This window comes from Lingula anatina, chromosome 1, assembly GCF_051362555.1.
Source record: "Lingula anatina isolate TDL-2025a chromosome 1, LinAna3.0, whole genome shotgun sequence".
NCBI lineage: Eukaryota > Metazoa > Brachiopoda > Lingulata > Lingulida > Lingulidae > Lingula > Lingula anatina.
The window spans coordinates 71110140-71128226 of NC_141767.1; the positions used below are offsets into that span (position 1 = coordinate 71110140).

General features: G+C 35.5%; 3 protein-coding genes across 6 annotated transcripts in view; 2 read left to right on the forward strand and 1 right to left on the reverse strand.

The window, feature by feature from the left end:
- The first annotated feature begins 60 nt into the window (after positions 1-60).
- On the forward strand, positions 61-3877 carry LOC106168710 (uncharacterized). 2 transcript variants are annotated; one of them, XM_087015295.1, is made up of 8 exons: positions 61-513; positions 1050-1205; positions 1842-1919; positions 2250-2395; positions 2656-2820; positions 3070-3116; positions 3526-3587; positions 3754-3877. In XM_087015295.1, the coding sequence occupies exons 2-7, from the start codon at positions 1165-1167 to the stop codon at positions 3556-3558; spliced, it is 510 nt and encodes a 169-aa protein (XP_086871421.1). In that variant the 5' UTR covers positions 61-513; positions 1050-1164; the 3' UTR covers positions 3559-3587; positions 3754-3877. The 2 variants fall into 2 exon arrangements, with proteins under 2 accessions (XP_086871421.1, XP_086871429.1); XM_087015303.1 differs by having other exon boundaries at positions 62-106.
- Positions 3878-5013: 1136 nt separating this feature from the next.
- The window catches only part of LOC106168711 (ubiquitin carboxyl-terminal hydrolase MINDY-1), a 58417-nt gene continuing 45343 nt past the window's right edge, over positions 5014-18087 (reverse strand). For all 3 annotated transcript variants that reach the window (XM_013547873.3, XM_013547872.2, XM_013547874.2), the window contains exons 7-10: positions 10566-10768; positions 8696-8788; positions 7897-8074; positions 5014-7650 (exon numbers count right to left, since the gene is read on the reverse strand). In XM_013547873.3, the coding sequence (XP_013403327.2) occupies positions 7636-7650; positions 7897-8074; positions 8696-8788; positions 10566-10768 (489 nt within the window). In that variant the 3' untranslated portion in view covers positions 5014-7635. The remainder of the gene's footprint in view (positions 7651-7896; positions 8075-8695; positions 8789-10565; positions 10769-18087) is intronic.
- Positions 13282-18087, forward strand: part of LOC106168712 (uncharacterized) — a 40561-nt gene continuing 35755 nt past the window's right edge. The window contains exon 1 of the mRNA XM_087015274.1: positions 13282-13494. The gene's annotated coding sequence lies outside the window, so the exon portion shown is untranslated. The remainder of the gene's footprint in view (positions 13495-18087) is intronic.

The following is an 18087-nucleotide window of genomic DNA, read 5'->3' on the forward strand; positions in this document are numbered from 1 at the left end:
ATGCCATACGTCTACGAGAGTTTCCGCATCTGTGCGCTGCTATATTTTACCATTCTTTATTTTTTATCATATCCGGCTGTCAAAATGGAACACGTGCAGCTTCCTTGTTAGTAAACAATGCTCTCTGATGATCTGACATTGATGCATAAAAACAGTAATCTATATTATTCATTAGATAACGTACACAGCAGGCGTTATTTGACTAGTTCTTCAGAAATGGAAACCTTACAGCTGCAGTCTGTACTGTTAATTTTTGCCCACTAAAATTGACGGAGAGAAGGTTGAAGCTGAAATTAGAAAATAGCAATTTTTTACTAGGACGCTGATTACAGGACGCTAGGACGCTGATGCTTTTTGAAAAAATGAGACACAAAATACACAAGCTTTGTGCTTAAGCCTTCTGGGACACACTTTTACTGTTTACCTTTAAGTATTATTTAAATAAGTATAACAAACTCCACGTCCGTTTTCAAATGTACATGGTAATGTTGATTTTGACAAGATGTTATACTGGTATGTACCAGAATATGTGGCACTACTACATTTCAATTGCTTTTTATGTCTGTTGTCTGTAACCTTTTGTCTTTGAGGATTCTTATACATGTAAAATTTATGCTGGAGTCTCTGGGCATATTCTTTGAGCTTTGATTCTTACGTGATCTCACTGTCCTATATATGTTGACATGCTAATAGTAGCTATAGTTAGGTTATACATCGTGTGTCTTTAACATATGTTATAGGCAAAAATTTCTTTTTGAAATAATTTAAATCTCGCCCTTATAAGCCGGACATGTCTGTATGACACACCTTTCAATTATATCTTATCTTATCAATTCAATTACATTTTAGTTCACATCTTTAGTTCATATCTTACTATTTTAACCACCTTTTCAATTATTTTAGTTCATCTGATTCTGTTCATTTTACCCATGTAAAGTCTACTGAACATTTTATATATGGATTTTAGACTATAAATAAATATTATTATTATTATTATTATTATTATTATTATTATTTCAAACCATAGCTGTTAAAAATTTTGTTTTTAGTTCCCATACATTCACCGAATACTTCCAAAGTACGAAGGCCTACCCGTATGTTGCCTGAATCAAACATGTGACTCCCAAGAAAGTTTTTTCATGTAAAGATTTCAGTCGGAGAATCATGTTCATTAACATTGCTGTTGTGAACAACCACGATATCAAGTGAGTTTTTAAATGATATCCAAATGTTACTTATTTTCAAGTTTCACAATTCTGTTTCTATTTGATACTGGTTGTCAAATTACTTATCTGTGATATATTTCTTTTGCTTAATCTGTGTTACGTTAGACCTATACATCGAATGTCAAGAATTAAATTTTAATTTAAATATCTTTTAAAGTTAAACAAAATATAGAGACTAACACTTATTTAGAGGGAATTTTAGAAGTTATGTGCCTGCTTACACTGCATTGGTTTTCCATTTAATAGTACAGGTGTGGGTGTAGATTCTCCTTTTCTCTAAAGTCTGACATTGCTATTTAGAAATAAGCCTTAATCCATCCTTTACAAGTAATACTTAAAATGGAATTTTACGTGAATTCAAAATCAACGTGTGTGACAAACAAAATCTTTAAAAATTGTACATCATTTATATAAATTTTAGAACTAGACATATTACTCAGCAGGCATTAAAACATTTCAGCTAGGGTGATTTGTTAGGTAGATTTTGTCTCTGGCCTTCTATTCACAGAGAAGGTGTGGAAGACATGATAGAGAGTTGATTCTTACTCTTAGAGATTATTTTAGTTTTCTCGGTGTGCTTTAATGTATTGAGTTGATATCTGAATTCTATTCAAGTACCACAAACTGCAGAATGAAGATGAAGTTAAACATGATGGTCGTGGGTTTCTATGTTGTCTCCATGACAACAAAAATGTAAGCACTTGTGGTCATGATCAAATCTCTCTCTCTATCAGTGTATTGCTTTTCGTCCTTAATTCAGAGGTCTGTTTAAATCTGCTGAGATGGTTTTAATTTTTTTAATTAGGATGTATTTATGCTCAATGTAGGATGATTTTGAAGTGCACAAACATTGTTTCACTGCTAAGGATTAATTTATAACACAAAAGATCATTCTGATGATATGCATCAGTTTCATGAAATGCTACTGTTTTGGTTCCTCATCAATGTCCAAGAACACAACAACGCCACACTTGCAAATTCCTCTCAGAAAGATTATTTGAATTTCACATGACATTGTTTTAGGGATTGTGCCCCTGTTAATGGCACGAAGCCTCAGCTTACAGCGAGGGAGATTGGGATATTGGTCTGCGATCCCACGGACACCAATAACGATGGCATCCTCACTAAACTGGAATGGGTTAGTGCAATGGCTAACATGGACTTTGACCGTAAGTTTTAGCATGTCTTGTCTGCAATAGTTATAATTAAGAAGCATAACTTCAGCTGGAATTTGTAACTGAATCTATTCTGGAACTTTTAACTGAATCTATTATTTAATAAATTTCTTATAATACCAAAAAATTTAGCATTGCACAAGATGAAGATGTAAACTCATACAATGTTGCATTATCTGAAAGAATAATTTCGTGAATCGATTGAATGTGAAATATAGATTATTGCCAATACCCATTATTCTTTGGGTTTTCAGACAATGATGAAGTTACGCACAGTGAGTTGCTGAGATATCTGGTCAAACTGGATAGCAGATTTCGGCCACTGTGGTCTCGTGCAATCTTTGAATCGATTGATTTTGATAAAGATGGAGTACTGACAGAAGATGATATGTTTAAATTTGGGAAACTAGATGCCAATGGTGAGTGTTTCTTATGTCTAACATGGTCCCGTTTCTCAAACAACTGAAGAAGAACGCACTCTTTGCCTAAAACACAAATATAGTGTTTATAGTTGAATAAGGATATTAACCGTCGATCAAAAACAAAATGTTCCTAAGTGTTCGTAATGACATTGCTCACATCATTAAACATCTATATCAACTAGAAGTAAATATATGTGTATACGACATGGCACAACGCATAAAATGACAGTTGTTTATCTTATTCAGGAAATGGACAGACAGACAAGGATGAATGTATTGAATTATGTGAAAAGGTATGGTTGGTTTTGAATACCATTATTACTGTGAAAACAATCGCTCTTTTTAACTGTTTGAATCAGTCCAGTTGGATATATGTACCTCTAGTAGTGAAAAAGATTTTGTTACCTCTTGAAAGAATCTATAGATAGGATTAAATACCCAACTTAATCAAAAATTAATATTGGGAGATTTAAGATAATTTTATCTAAACAACCACCATTCATTTTTTTTTCTGACAGCAAGCGCGTTTGACTTGGCTGCCATTAGGTTCGAGTCAGTGTTTGAAACCGTTATAGTTCATAGAAACCGAAAGTCTTCAGTGATTTTAAAAGCTTATAAATAAATGGGTTTATATTTGTAATGAACAGTATTTCAAAAAAATTTGATTAATAATTTGGTTCTACAATATTGTTTCAATTTAAGCTTTTGAAAAAGTACGACCCCACGCTGGAGTAAACAGCTACCCACAATATTTGCCATAAGTGGTAAGTGCTGAATATGTGACACCTGTATTTGGCATATGTATCAATATATAGATAGATATCTGATGAAATATTTACATATGCAGTAGATTAGGTAAAATATATAGTACGTATTAGACTGAACTCCCAAAAGAAAACATATTGGTTTCAATCTTTTTTTCCTTTTCAGTTCCAGTTTTTAAGAAGACATCATGGCAAAAAATATAATGATGAATCATCAGTAGTTTGAGAATGTTATGTTGAATGCAACAATTCACTGATTATTTCAAAATAAAAACTAGTGTGGTCAGGTGGCTTAAAGCTGTTTGTTATTATATCCCTTTGTAATTACCCTCATAGTCAATTATACACTAAGACAATTTGCCAGGATAATTTTGTGCAGTGCAATGTGACAGAGAGCCCTCCATGATAGATTCTGCTTCACAGTGGCGGATTTAGAGGGGGGTCCGCTTTGCTGTGGACCCCCCCACCCCTTCAAATAATCTTGGATCCACCCCTGATTTAGGAGTCATGAGAGTCATTGGTGTTATTCACGCTATATAATATGAACGTTTCATGCATCTCTGGAAATAAAAAGTGACTTTCACAGGTAACAAAAATACCCAATGGGCCCCTCCATGTAGTCCCCCTTAGCAAAATGAAAAGTTTGCAGCAACGAGTTTGCAACAAAAATTTTATTGCTGCTAATATTGCAGTATATTGTAGCAGATGTGTTGCAAATTTGCAAGAAGGAATTGCATTTTGCAGCAAAATTGCAGTAAATTTGCTGCCAATTTGCGGCAGGCCTGATATTTTGCTAATCTTGCATCTTCAAAATTGGGCACCCAGATAAATGTATATATGTAATAATAATTAAAATTTATTTTAAACATGCATTTTATTGAATATACATGTAACTGAGGCATTCATTCCCTAAACATTCTCATAATTACACAAAATTACACTAAGGGTGCTTTCCCAGAGATTTAGATCGATCTAAAAAGTAAGTTTTAGATCGACCTAACTCCCTGGGGGTTCACGCTAAATTGCAGTCAGCCGAGCGGGCACCATAGTTAATTACCCCCTTACAGCTTTTAGTAGGCAGGACAGACGCTTTAGCCAGCCAAGCTGACAGTAATCTAGTGAGACTCCCCACAGGGATAGATCGATCTAAAAATCTATGGAAATGGGGTGTAATACAAACACCTGCTGAAATTCTTACACTGAACAGTACACATGCTACTGTGCACTGGTTTGTATACACAAGTAGAACACGTCCTAATTTATTAACATGTGGCTGTTGGTGGATCATAACTGCTTCTTGACTTTTTTGTTCAACACTTACTTTGGTTCAAAAATAAAATCAAAAGCATGCATCGTCAATTTGAACAGATTAAGTATAACAGGTCATTTTTTCAGTGTAAAGAGTAAGAGAAAAATGACGCAACTATCTCTTTTTAACAAGTTGAGTTTATTAGATAATTCTCTGGACTTTGATGAAGTTACAGGGTTGGACCACTTGGGAGGATATCAATACATTTCTAAAGCATTAAAATATATTGGTGTGTCAAAGATAAAACAATTTTAACATCCATCTATCAAGGTATTTGGAAAATAAAGGATGAATGACAATTATTTACATATTTCTGTCTACTGAAAATACAGACAAGCTGGGCAATATTGCTACCAGTACACAAAATTATCAGCCAAAAGTATCAGAAAGGCAAATAATTCAAGGCAGAAAAACCATTATGTTGTACAACGACAACAGCATATACCCCCTGTACATACTGCAAATAATGATATCAGAACCCTAGGTATTGGTGTGACGGTTTCATAGCAAACTGAAAGCTAAAACTGTTGTACTTCTACACTTACTGTGGCCAGACCACCCCCATGTTCACTGGTGCATTTTCAAGATGGACCACACCTTTCTGTCACCTAAAGAGGATTAAAGCTAAAGAATTGCACTTTTTGTAGTATACATCTGATGTATGTATTGTTGAAGAAGCATCTTAAGGTTTTGGAACCCCTTTTCTAGATGAAACAACTCATGATGCACATTTCTGTTCATTGCTTGTACATTTCATTTGCACAACAGTGGCTAAGTAAAATAAAATACTCAATATTTGTGATGCAATTAATAAGTTTAAGTCACGAGTCTTTCTAGTTGTTTTTTTTTTATGCCAATGGCAAATATTTCTATATTGCAACACCCCATAACTGATGCAACTACACTGATGCCACTACAATTAATCTGAGATTCAAAGACACTAAAATAAATCTGAACAGTAATAATGATTGTTAAATGCAAACATGATCAAGGCCCTTAAGATACTTGGTTAGCTTAGTTTTTTTCTGTGAAAGAGAGCCCCTGATTACATTAAAAATGTACTCCGGCATATTTTCATATGACATGTTAACCTCAATAAATATATCACTTGCAGTATTTTAAGCAGATTATCAGTTTCAGAACAACGCTCTCCAGACACTCCAATAAAAACACAGCAACATGGAATGGGTGAAGACGGGGAAACAGAAGTCATTTTTTTCCCCCATAAATACATACTCATGAAATGTAATTATTGAAGACTAAATATTACTACAGAAAATTATATAAATTCTTTTCTACATTTCAAGGAAGAATGTCTGTGGACTCTAACATTTCATACCTCCACTGACCAAACATTTTTACTACTATATAAAATGGTAAATGGAATCTTCCCGTGGAAATTGAGCCAATAATACACAATTTGTCAGAAATATTCACCTATTAAATGTTGAAATGATAAGCATATTAAATATGAACACAAATTTACACTCAAAGTTGCAACCATATAATCTTAATAACTAAACAATAATTTATCATCTCTAAAATATTCAGCTTTAACTATCTTTCAAAATCACTGACAAAGATCACTTGTGTTCAGATAAATGCATTAAAGCAACATTGTCCAAGGTCAGCAGTCAAGGAACAAGCTTCTAATTTTAAAAAGAAAAAAGTCAAATCATGTGTTTGTATCATATTTTCATAGTTTTTTCATTCTTCATAACTAACACATTTTCAATGCAAATTCTACTTATAACAGAAAACATTTGATTTGTTTGAACAAATGTCACCTTTCTGTGGCAAAAATGTCTATTTTCTAGTCAACAGCAGCCATGCCTCTGTGACTGTTTGAAAGATACAAACTGCAATATCTGTGACAGATAACAACCAAGTATATACTTGTACTGGTATTTTCGGCAAGGAAGGTTACAAGTGGCACAGAAATCATTTGGTTTGCTACAAGTTGCATCATTTGTGCATTTTTCAGGGAAATTTCCTGTGAAGGTGTGGCATCTGTGCTGACAGGGAGTAAAGGACCCATCACAAATGAAACGCTCTAGATAGTCAAATTATTGAAAAAAAATCTATTTAAAATGTTTAATTGTAGAGATGTTCTACTTTTAAACTGTGGTGATCGGATGAGAAGTAGCCACAATAACAGTATATAATTTCCTGGTGCTGACCATCAGATCTGATTTCTACACAATGAAACAGTGTATCTTTATAATGGGTGCATGAAAATGGGCATTCAAACAGGGGTTTTCTAACTTAAATTTTTATATTTACGAGATTGCAAAAATCTCCCAATTCTTCAATTAATTTTAATGTTCAGCAATAAATAATATCAAACATGAAATGAAGAAAACCATGTTCATGTAACAATCAATCTTCTAAAATGATGTTTTTTAGCACTTCATATAAATTCAACATGCCAAATACTTGGTGTGGGTGACCAAGTATCTAAACATCCTGCGCTTGTCCTAAGTCTATTACCAGAACAACAGTGCCATCTATCTGTGACTGGCAACACTTCACATTGCTGTAGGTGAGAACAACCATTGTACTCTGGTCTAAGGACAACAACTCTTTTTTTTTAATAAGTAGCACACCAGTGTCTTCATGCTTTCAATATTTGTTAAGAAATATCTCTGAGTGAAGCTAACCATTTTCTTTCTTTTTTTTTATATTTTATTGCCTCATTTTTGGTCTTCTCCATATCACGTTACAGCTGGTTACATATGCTTACAACAATATACACTGGAATAAAAAAAAGGAAAAAATTACACAAGGAATTTTAATCAAAGAGCAAAAAGAGTAAGCATTTTCATTTTGTTTCTAGGTTGAATTGTTCCTAACTAAAAGATATCATTTCTAGAGTGTTGTGGAATTTTTCTATGTGTACAAAACACCCATTATAAAAATGTAAGTAAAAGTCATTAAAAAAGATGGCAAGCCAACTAAGAATATGTCGGCTTTGCATAGCAAATGACCAAAAATTCTTACTTTATCATCTTTCTTCTTATGTTCCGTATCATGCCTTTCCCGGTTAGCAGCCTCAAACTGGCGTTGTAGATGGAGCTGGTTTTGTTGCATCTGCTGCTGTCTTCGGGCATCTCGCCTCTGTTGGGATGAGTCTGCACGACGGTTTTCTTCCTCTTGCAGCTGCATTGCCAGTTGAAGGCTACAACATTAACGGACAGACTTTTTTCAAATTAAGTCCACATTTAGAAGACTGAAATGTTAAAGCAAATACCAGCACCCAGATGTGTTAACAGAAACTGTAACAGAAATATCGATATATTCACTGGGAGATGTAAATATTGGTTGGGGATGGGCTCAATTTCTTTCATAAAAATGCAAAAACTAGCACCAAAATCTGGAAGATTCTACAAAATCAATTTTTGCTCAAACTCAATGGGCAGGATCCTCTCAGATTACTAAGTTATCCATCTCTTAAAACTGACAATATGTGATTGACCTTTGTCAAGTAATGCAGATCCTAGTCCACTGAGATTAAAAAAAGATTGAGGCATCATGTTGTAAACAGTTAGGGTTCATCAACAATTTGCAACAAATGTCTCTTTGCTTCACCTTAATGCGATTGAGATATTTAGAGGAAATCAAATAGAAATTAATGTCAAATTATGGTCAATTCACCAACTGCTAAATAAATAAATAAATAAATAAATAAAAATACACAAGTCTAAAATTGATCTTTTGACTGGTCAGCACAATTCTTGAATCATGTAAGATTCTCAAAACAAATAAAGCATCATAAAAAGAAAGCTAATAGAAGCCTCACTCAGTCTGCTCTGTAGATTCCTGTCCTGGCGACCATGTTGAGGCTGGTAGCTGATCCGCCTGGTCTTGCTGTAGAGATAATGCCACCAGGTAACTGAAATATACAGCACAGTCTACTTCAGTCACATATAACACACCTGTGCCACGCCCATGCTGGGAGGAGGGGGGTGAGGGAGGGGGGTGGATATGTTAACTGAAATATACTTCAGTCACATATAACACACCTGTGCCACGCCCATGCTGGGAGGAGGGGGGTGAGGGAGGGGGGTGGATATGTTAACTGAAATATACTTCAGTCACAGATAACACACCTGTGCCACACCCATGCTGGGGGGGTGGGATTGGGGGGGGGTGGACGTAGAACACAGTGGACTACAGTCACACATAACACACCTATGCCACGCCCATGCTTGGGGGGGGGGGGGAGGGTGGTAGGCACCCTGAGCTTCAGAGCTAACTTGACACTAACCTTTTCACTGTAGCCTTTCTCCATCGTGTCAAGTAACCTCTGACGAAAATAGTTTGACCTAGTTTATATAAGCCAATCGAATCCGTTTCAAAATTTTTCACCAAAGTTTTGTGAAAACGCTGATTGGTTGATCGTCAATCGGCAATCCTCGGCTGATTCCGCAAGCTCCATACTAACAACATAGTTATTGTCGAGTGCGGAGACATCCGAGTAGTTCCGAGTGCATAACCGTACACAAAGAAAGCATGGAGTATATCGGAATTGAAACCAGAGCAGTTTGAGGCCCTGCATCATTATCTACTGAGGGATGATGTATTTTGCGTGCTGCCCACAGGTTACGGCAAGTCCCTGATATTCAGCCTTATTTGTGATTGGTCTGGATTTGAACAAAGCGTGCTTTGACTCGTTCGCGTTCATTGGCTAGATCGTTCAATGAGTCATTGAGTGCGGGCTTTAAATTTGATTGGCAGGCGGCGGGGGCAATCGAATGTGGTCAGAGGTTACTTGACACAATGGAGATAGGCTACAGTGAAAAGGTTAGTGTCAAGTTAGCTCTGAAGCTCAGGGTGGTGGTAGGGGATGTGCAAACAAACTGGATCATTCCCCATGCTATAAACTGAGGACCAAAAATCAGAAAACACATTTTCCAGTTATGCACTTTCTACACCACTGTGTGTCTTACTGACTGATCATAAAATAACATTTATTCAGGGTTTAAGTTCCATCAACATTTCATTCAGAGTTACCTCCACACAGTTAATGGTCAAATTTATTTAAATGTAAGAGAGCATTTATCTTTCCTCTCTTGTCTCTATGGAGTTAACCTTAAATGCGGACATCAGATAAATAATATTTCTGATCAATAACTGTACTCTAGCGATTGCTTTTGAATGTCATTCTAATGTAATCCCTCTCTATAACTTTCTGCCATGGTAATTTAATTGACTTTACAACACCAGACCTGGCAACACATTCACAGCCAATTTACATGTTGTTCATCATCATGAAACAGAGTCACCAGTTGATCTGAACAAATGCACTCTGCTTTTAACTGATAAATCAAACGGTAAATCAAAGTCTCCCTCACTTACTACAATTTGGAGAAACAAAACACATTGTCTGCCTTATATGTATATAGGGCAAGTCTGTACAACGGAGAAAGTTCAGCCAATTACCACTAGAATGTGTTATCTGTAATATAGTTCATCAATTTTTGTAGAAATCATCAGATCCCAAGATCTGAGCGAGATATCACTGTACAAATTATCTGGTTAATGAGTCACAGAGCTTTACACAGCTCAGGAATTCAAATCTGCTGATGACAAAGATGCATGGCAGGGTTTACTAAATGACGTCAGGGGGGAATAATGAGGAAGAGAGCCGACAGGAGTTCCAAACTTACTCATGGTCCACCTGGCTTTCTGGGTTTTCTGGGGATGCCTTGACTGGCCCCTGTCCAGCTCCTTGGGTCATCTCCGCCTTCCTGTAGGTGACAAAGTTACAGTTGACAAAATGGCAGTCACCCTCAACGTTGGACAGCGTCTCCCACACCACATTGCTCTCTGTCAGGAAACCCTGGTCCGTTACCAAAACAAACAGCTCATTCTGGAAGAATTCAAATGAACATAATTTTATTCCACAAAAAGTGACATTTAAAAAAAAAAATTTAACATAGATAACAAATAACTAGTTTGAAATGGCTCTTACAAAGAAATGTTCCTGAAGCACGGTAGATGATGAGTAATATTTCTCAAACAACATCCAAGGTATGACCGTGTCAAATAAGGACATGTACGTGTATGTCTGAAGACTTTGGTTTGAAAGCACATGTGGCCAATGACAATATGCATTGTCAAGAAAATAAGAAGAGTAAGCGAGCTCAATGGATTGTCATAATGGGAAAATCCTCAAATATCCATCCAAAACTAAACAACATCCGATTATTTCTAACTTGGATAAGGTAGACATCCAACAAAAGCCTCATAGGTATTTATCCAATCCTAGGATCTATTTACAGTCCATCAGTTATTCTGACACAAAGTGTATAAAATTGAGGATTTATCACCATTTTATTGGCACCTAGCTTATTGGTAGATTGTCTTGCCTTAATAAGTTAACAAGCTGAGACCAAATTTCCGGGAAATTTAACCTCATTGCAACGCTACTTGTAGCTTACAACTTTAGCCCTACAATAACAGCATTTATTGACAAAGAAAGGGGGGAAATAGCATAAAATGTTTGCAAAGAAACACAACAAAACACATTAAAAGGTCATGACTTCATTGTTTTTTCCTTTGCGCCATATTTTACTTGCATTTTAAATTATTCACACTTCTATGGCAAATTTTTTTCCTATTTTATGAAGAATATGACGTGACAAAATGCTTTTAAACAACTTGAGGTGCTAAGTTGGAAAAATATACATTTGAGTAGAACACAGTAGAATTGCTCTGAAGCCATAAACCACATACTAACCATTCTTGGTGGCTTCTGTGGCCATTTTAAAAATATCACAAAATCATGCTTTCCAAGAAATACATTTAAAAAAACATGACAGAAAAGTAGTTAATTTCAATGAATTACCAGACTCTAAAAAATATTAATTGTTACCATGAAAAAGCAGCAAATTCCCGTCCTTGCTTCAATTAGGAAATTGAGAAATATCATCATACAGTGCAATTGTAAGTATAACAGAGTTCAACTATAGTCTGAGTAAAAGGCAATGTAATTTTCAACTGAGGTATCTCTTTACTTAATTCCTAAGATCACAAATTTTTACAGGTCATTTAATAATTAAATGATAGCAACATCATCATCACCACCAGTCTGAATAAACTATTCACCCAGAACCATAAAGAGTTCTGCCATAAATTCATAAAAACAATAAAAAAATACTCATCTTTACCAACCATTGCCTGACCCGGCCAGTCTAACAAAGGTTTCTCTTACAATTGTAGCAGGCAAGAAGAGGAAGCAGTGTATAAATGTCAACATATACCAGATATTGCATTTGCCAATCAGAAATACAGTTTTTAAAGCAAGCCAATTATTTGCAACAGAAAGAAAAAACTTAATTAGCCATAGGTAAAACCTTGCTCCTGTGACATTTCCAAAACCCCTGGCAGGATTTCATGGCTGTAAAAAAAAAAAAAAAAAAAAAAAAAAAAAAAAAAAAAAAAAAAAAATGGAGGCATGCCAAAGGTGACTACTACATAACCCCTGCACACAACTTTCCAATTATCTAATATTTCACATTGCTGAGGATTTGATCCATCATAATATCTAGCATATACACATCTGGCCGAGTGTACTGACGCTGCAAACTGGTGTACTTCTGAATCTTCCTATCAAACCTTGTAAAAAAAGATTGTCTTTCCAGCTATCTGTGCTTAACAGGAAAAAGACATGGCAACCGCGCACTGAAATCACACAATTTGGCAGATCAAAGGTAATTCCATTATTTCCTTTTCATTGTGATTATAAAGCTTTTGTTCTGACTATATGCCATTTTTTCATAACTTCCATTTCTTGTAATAGTATTTTTCTTTAAAGGCATCATCTGCCTTGAAACCAAGACAACGGGCAGACTAATACAAGCTTACTGTTGTGATATTCAAAGCAGAAAATGTGATACAAAAGAAAGCTGTAAAAGAGATTACAAACTGAATATGTAAAATATAGTCACTACTGTGGCAAACGTTGAAGCAGAAATCAGTCATTTATGAGAAAATAATAATGAGCAACTACCGTTTGTACTACTACCTATGAATCTAAACTACAATTATCTTGAAAACGAGTCACTTTTAAAGTGTTTACTCAAACAGAATCACATTGGGATTACACTTCAAGTCATCACTCAATTCTTAACCTTTAAATTAATAATTAGGGAATATCATAGAAGAATTTAATCCCCCCCAAATAACCACCACAATTATTGAGGGAATTTTGCATTTCCTAGGTCAGATGTCAGTGAATATCTGCGGGGAATTATTGTTCTAAACTGAACACCGTACCACCACTAACACCCCCACCTGTAAATGTCATACAGCCGCCATGGCCTGACGAGGTGATGCGGAGAAAGTGATTTATTTTTCTTATTAGCTTTTACCTCGTTTACGTCAGTACGTCAGTAGACACACCCTATTTGCGTATCATTGGACAATATCTACATAGAAGGAGGACTTATTTTTATTTGAAACTCGGTGAAAATATCAGCAGACGACATATAAGCTGAATCTGACTCTTCAGAGTACAGTATACCTGAGAGGAAGACCAGGAGGCACAGTGTAATATTACCTGATACACCGTGATACCAACACACACTCTCTGAGGTAATTATACCATTTTTTTAATCATCATCTACGCTGTCAGAAAGTAATTAAATGGCGAAGAATTACTGTGAATTTTTTGTATATTAAAATAATAGGTAAAAATGAAAAGAAGCAATCAGTAGTGGTATTCAAGGCATGGGTTAATTTTCTCATGTTCTTATATTAAGTATCTGCTGAAGCAGTTAACTGTGTGTAGATTTGGTTCACTAACTAGGCACCAGACCCCCATACATATTTACTGTATACATGGTTTGGAGGCCTCCAATTTCTCACAGAAAATTATTCACAAGAAAGTGAGAGACTGAGTGAGAGAGTAATGTCAGCTGAAAGTAGACTGTTATACTGTTCCACCATGGGAAAAGATTACTAACTGAAATGATGGGATAAAGGACAGGCCCAGGACATAAATATCTTCTCACTGGCGAAAAACCACACATGAAGTCTGTTAATACAACATCTAAGACTTTAAAACAATGCATGCACCTGACACAAACACCTGACACACACAGCAGAAGACAGTTGAAGTAAAAAGCAAGTATTGGCAGTGGGCCTTTCACCTCTAAACAAATTTCTCCTGAGGTGCAAATCATCACTGCTTTGCTGTATTCAATGTAGAGAGCTTGCAGTGCACAAATACAATAATATGCTGGTAAGGGCGCAGTTGATTTGGGGTTGTTTTTCATCTTGTACATCCAACTTTGTTGATTCCCTATTAAAACCGTCAATGAAACTTGCCTGGGAAGATATCTGTGATAAAAAAACATAACCATGTGTAGTAACAATGTTAGCGGGTGTAAATAGGCCATGAAGTAAATTGGTAGAAATGGGTTACCTGGAGTGAAGTGCTACCTTGCCAGCATGTTATGGTAGTCTATAAAGGCAAATCGCTAGTAAAGGCCATTAGCTGACATAATGTACAAGCCAGCTTTAGGCCTAACTTTACCATAGCTGCGTGTGCTTCATCATCTGACATGATAGCGATGCTAAATCTCTTCCTGATACAAATTAAGTGTTTGAATAATCACACAATCATCAGTCAATTACTTGGAATCAGTTGACCATTCTCAGGCGTACAGCATGCAGAAATGAAATCCCCAGATAAAATATTATGGCCATGCAGATAAAATATCACGACCAGATGAAATATGATGGCAAGATCCATCTCTTTTAGCACTGCAATACCTAAGTACAAAACAAGATGCTGAGAAATACTTCATCAAAGAGGTAATTATACTATAAATATTCAGTTGTGAATTCTACATCATTATCAACAAATTGTTTTAAAAAATATGGTAGGGCTTGCATGGCAAATACGGCATATTTGAAGACAGAAACTTATATTAAAAGTGTTACCTCCCAAATTTCGCCAAGAGCACAGCTGATAAATAAGAAACATGACAGAAGTGAAAACACACTCACCTATCACTAGCTTGACTCATGAAACTTAGTCAATATTTTTTAAAAAACTTTTTAAACAAGAATTGGCTGAATCTCTACTTTTTTTACACTTGATATGTGATGACACAGGAAACTTTTTATGTGCTGTAGAAAAAAAAAAAAAAAAACAGACATTTGAAAATGACAAAAGTGAAATATCTTCCTGGCTATCTTGTACCAAAGGCTGCATTTAGAACAGTGGACTAACTAGTCCGTGGGCCAAATATTGCGACCGAGTAAAAAGCTTGCTGTCTAATCTGCTAATATACACTAAATAGATTCCCCGTGGGGAAGTATTCCAGTGGGTTGGCCATATTTGACCCTCAGACTAGTTAGTCTGCTGTTCTAAATGTGGCCAAAGTGTCTACAAAAACTGGTACTGTCGCATCATTGACTTGTTATAAAACAGAAGGAAGTAAAAAAAATAAAACAACATATTATTGCAGAAAGTATCAGATTCTATTTAACAGCAAATTAGCTAACTGATATCCATTTGATTCCTTTGATTAAAGATGGATTTCAAATCTGTGAAAAAACAACCTGAAAATATTGGTGTATCAATATCTCAGTAGTGATGATAATTAAAGTAGATTTACTGAGATGCACTAAGAAAGATCTCAATAATATAAATACATGTAGCAGAGTAAGCCTTATTTTTATGATAGGTCTATACTACTGTCATTATCTAAGTTTCATTAAAGCTGAATTTCTCCAAAATTAAAATTCTGTTTTGGAGAAATTGATTCGAGGAAAGGGAAATTTTTTTAAAAGAAAAGCAATAAATGAATCCCCACTTGGGAAGTATGACGTCAGCCGCTGGTAACTATAATAAATTTTTTAACGAATGTGTTCTAATCTACATTCTTTGCTTATTCCTAAGAAGACATTTTATCTCCAAGTCTCAACAGTATTACATTCATTACAAAACTAAATTCTGCAGAATTATTAAAAAATGCTATCAATTTGTGTTAAACTTATCAATTAGTGTGCAAAGACACATTGTATTTTTTGCATTTTTTGCCTTTATGAAAGAAATAAATGTATTAACGTAGGTAGTAATTTGCCCAAGCACTAGGTTAAGTAAATAAAAAACTCAGGTGAGACTTAAGCCCTACACTAGTTCTCACTTTATGTTACAAAAGACAAGTTTTATAATCTGGGACCTTAGGGACCACACAATAACCACACACTTCCATAAGGGAAAATTGATACAGGAGGTGAAGACAACTAATTACCCCAATTACAGTAACATTTTCAAATTGAGTTAGCATTGCATACCACATCCACCAGAAATAATAATAAAAAATAGATAAATAAGCTGGCATTAGAAATGAAAAACACAGAGACAGCTTTAGCTAAATAAAGGAGTTATGACATAACATTTTTTTTGTAAATATCCTGATTTTACATCTACTAAAGCTATATTGCAAATTAAATGTTATTATTACCCTTCCTTCAAAACTAAGGATCTTATTTCTAATTTCTTATTTCTAATTCACCTCATTTGCATGTGAGTAACAGTGTAATCCCCATGGCAACCATGGCGTACAATGTGATCTGGGGCTTCCCTACATGTGGGTAGTAAAACGTGTCTATCTATGAAAGTGATCTTAGTCTACAAACCCCAGAAGAACAACCTCTGATACTGTCATTGTTTGCATATGAATAACAACATGGAATATTATCAAGTGTCCCAGACTGGATAAAGCAGTCATGTTTTTTTACCAAGATGGTTGTCAGAGAACATGGGGCGGCATTACTTATTTAAAGCCCCAGCCCAGCCTGTGCAGCATTTTGGGCCCTGGGTAAGTTCTATTTACTTATGCAGGGTTTAAACTTTTAATTCTCACATTTCCATTTCCAAATGTTATTTACCTTTGCACCAAGATCTTCTCTAAGGGAAGGGTAATCAGCACCTGCCACTGAACTCTGGCACAGACAGGTGTCCTGACCAGTTCACACCTGAACTCATTTTAACCGATTACAGTGTTAGAGATGACACTTACTTACCAGTTCACACCTGAACTCATTAAAACCGATTGCAGTGTCAGAATGTCAACAACTGGCCAATTCACACCTGAACTCATTTAAACCCATTATGTAGTCAGAGATGTCATCAACTGACCAGTTCATACCTGGACTCATTAAAACCGATTACAGAGTCAGAATGTCACCAACTGACCAATTCAAACCTGAACTCATTTAAACCGATTATGTAGTCAGAGATGTCATCAACTGACCAGTTCATACTTGAACTCATTAAAACCGATTACAGAGTCAGAGATGACACCAAATGACTATTCCTCAATTCCATGTTGGGAACCAACACAGCATCTCAGGAGCGGATACAGAGAATTTTTTTCTGATAGTATTCCAAGTTATCTTTGTTGATCCATCTTCCATTTTTGATGGTCTTCCAAGAGAAAAAAAATAGATACCCGTCAATGTAAACTTTACAATCTGACCATCTTCCGGAAGACCCAGAAGATAGTCTCAATCAGCCCCTGCATCTTTTGTTATGTTTTCATGTCACCTAACCTAGATGACTAGTGACATAAACTAAGACTACTTTCAGTTTAAGTTAGTGCTAAACACACAGTTGTGCTTTCAACACACAGTTAAAGGTGCAGTCACCTGGATATAAACATCTTGTCAAACAATAGGATTAGGAAGGCTGACTCCGGCAAGCTATCATTTTGAATTCTACAAATATTCAGGATAACATGCAAACACTGGTGTTCTGCTGTTTGTAATACACTAAAATAAGTCATAATTTTTGAAGACTGCATGAACATTTTGAAAAGGGAATTTGAAGAACAAATTGTTGATTTTGACGCACGACAGAGCAAACTTGTTTTGCCTGCAATCTGAGCCTCCAGACTCCTAAATATACAGTGGCTCTCGCCTCCTCAATACTTGGAATTACAAAACCACCACCATAATAAGTAAGGTAAGATATTGTGCACTCTAATCTAAAACAGGTTCACCTGCACAGGGTTAAAGATATTTCTCACGTTGACTACAAGTCTGCTTATTAAAAAACAACACAGAGGAGATGATGGAGTATCACTTTCCATGCTTAATAGCTTTTACTGTACTATTAAAGAAATACTATGTATATGATGTATAATCTATCAAATGGCCAGGAAATTAAGC

Coding starts and splice junctions, on each gene's coding strand:
- LOC106168710 (XM_087015295.1), top strand. CDS start 1,165: ATGTTCATTAACATTGCTGTTGTGAACAACCACGATATCAA. Junction 1,206..1,841: donor GTGAACAACCACGATATCAA/GTGAGTTTTTAA, acceptor ATTCTATTCAAG/TACCACAAACTGCAGAATGA. Junction 2,396..2,655: donor GGCTAACATGGACTTTGACC/GTAAGTTTTAGC, acceptor TTGGGTTTTCAG/ACAATGATGAAGTTACGCAC.